We start from the raw sequence: 1057 nt of genomic DNA on the forward strand, positions 1-1057 counted from the left end.
CCCCCTCACTAGCCCGGATCTCTCTTCCTGGGGACAAGGGGACAATCCCGGCAGTAGAGATGGAGCACAGCAGGTGTTGGTGGGTGCTGGGGGTCTGCAGTGTCCTGGCACTGAGAGCTGGTATCTGAAGGATGAGAAAGGTTCTGGGACTCTGCTGTGATTTCCCTGCAGGAACCTTCACCAAACCACGGATCTGGGCTAAGCCAGGACCTGTGATGTCACTGGGAGCAACTGTGGACCTCTGGTGTGCATGGACTCTGGGGGCCCAGCAGTGCCATCTGTTTAAAGAGGGAATCTCGGTGCCCTGGAGGACACAGATGTTCGAAACGCCCGTGAACACTGCCATGTTCTCCATCCCATCCGTGACAGAGCACGATGCAGGGCGATATCACTGTTCCTATACCAAATCTGCTGGAAAGTCAGAGCCCAGTGAGCCCTTGGAGCTGGTGGTAACAGGTGAGGGGACACTTAATCTACCAGGCCTACCCTCTGCCTTTAGGAAGGGGCTCTTGCTAAGACATGTCCTCCGTTCACAGCCTAGAACTCCAGCAAGTGTGACAGTGTGACTCCATTTGACACACTGGCTCTGTCTCTCCTGGGAGTCTACAATAAACCCAGCCTTTCAGCCTGGCCCAGTTCTTTAGTCACCCCAGGAGGAAACATCACCCTCCAGTGTGACTCACCACTGGGATATGACAGGTACATTCTGACTAAGGAAAGGGCAGCCAAGCGCTCCTGGACGCTGGACTCACAGTCAAGCCCCAGTGCTCAGGTCCAGGCCCTGTTCCATGTGGGTCTGATGACTATTCCCCACAGGAGGATATTCAGATGCTATGGCTATGGCAGGAGCCAACCCCAGGTGTGGTCAGAGCCCAGGGAACCCCTGGAGCTCCTGGTCCCAGGTGAAGGAGGCACAGCCTTTCCTTTCATGACTGAGGATCTGACTGATCCCCAAGGTGTGGAGATGAGAGGAGCCAGGGAACCTGGGCTCAGTGACAGAAGGAGAGGGTGGCAGAAATACCCAAGATAGAGGGATCCAGCGAGACAGAGAGGGAAC

At 55.8% G+C, this 1057-nt stretch overlaps 1 protein-coding gene across 2 annotated transcripts; it reads left to right on the plus strand.

Moving 5' to 3' along the window:
- Window positions 1-173: 173 nt before the first annotated feature.
- LOC111812001 (leukocyte immunoglobulin-like receptor subfamily A member 5) lies at window positions 174-966 on the plus strand. 2 transcript variants are annotated; one of them, XR_002819723.1, is made up of 2 exons: window positions 174-456; window positions 537-966. XR_002819723.1 is itself a non-coding variant. In XM_023708759.1 (2 exons), the coding sequence occupies exons 1-2, from the start codon at window positions 216-218 to the stop codon at window positions 930-932; spliced, it is 357 nt and encodes a 118-aa protein (XP_023564527.1). In that variant the 5' UTR covers window positions 174-215; the 3' UTR covers window positions 933-966. The 2 variants fall into 2 exon arrangements, 1 of the variants encoding a protein (XP_023564527.1); XM_023708759.1 differs by having other exon boundaries at window positions 817-966.
- Window positions 967-1057: the final 91 nt, after the last annotated feature.

The sequence above is a fragment of the Octodon degus genome, unplaced genomic scaffold (assembly GCF_000260255.1).
Source record: "Octodon degus isolate 3935 unplaced genomic scaffold, OctDeg1.0 scaffold00643, whole genome shotgun sequence".
NCBI classification, from domain to species: domain Eukaryota; kingdom Metazoa; phylum Chordata; class Mammalia; order Rodentia; family Octodontidae; genus Octodon; species Octodon degus.

What these genes read in the sequence shown, in the direction of transcription:
- LOC111812001 (XM_023708759.1), top strand. Translation starts at nt 216, where the DNA reads ATGTCACTGGGAGCAACTGTGGACCTCTGGTGTGCATGGACTCTGGGG. An exon ending in CTTGGAGCTGGTGGTAACAG is followed by an intron (nt 457 to 816) that starts GTGAGGGGACAC and finishes TATTCCCCACAG; the next exon opens with GAGGATATTCAGATGCTATG.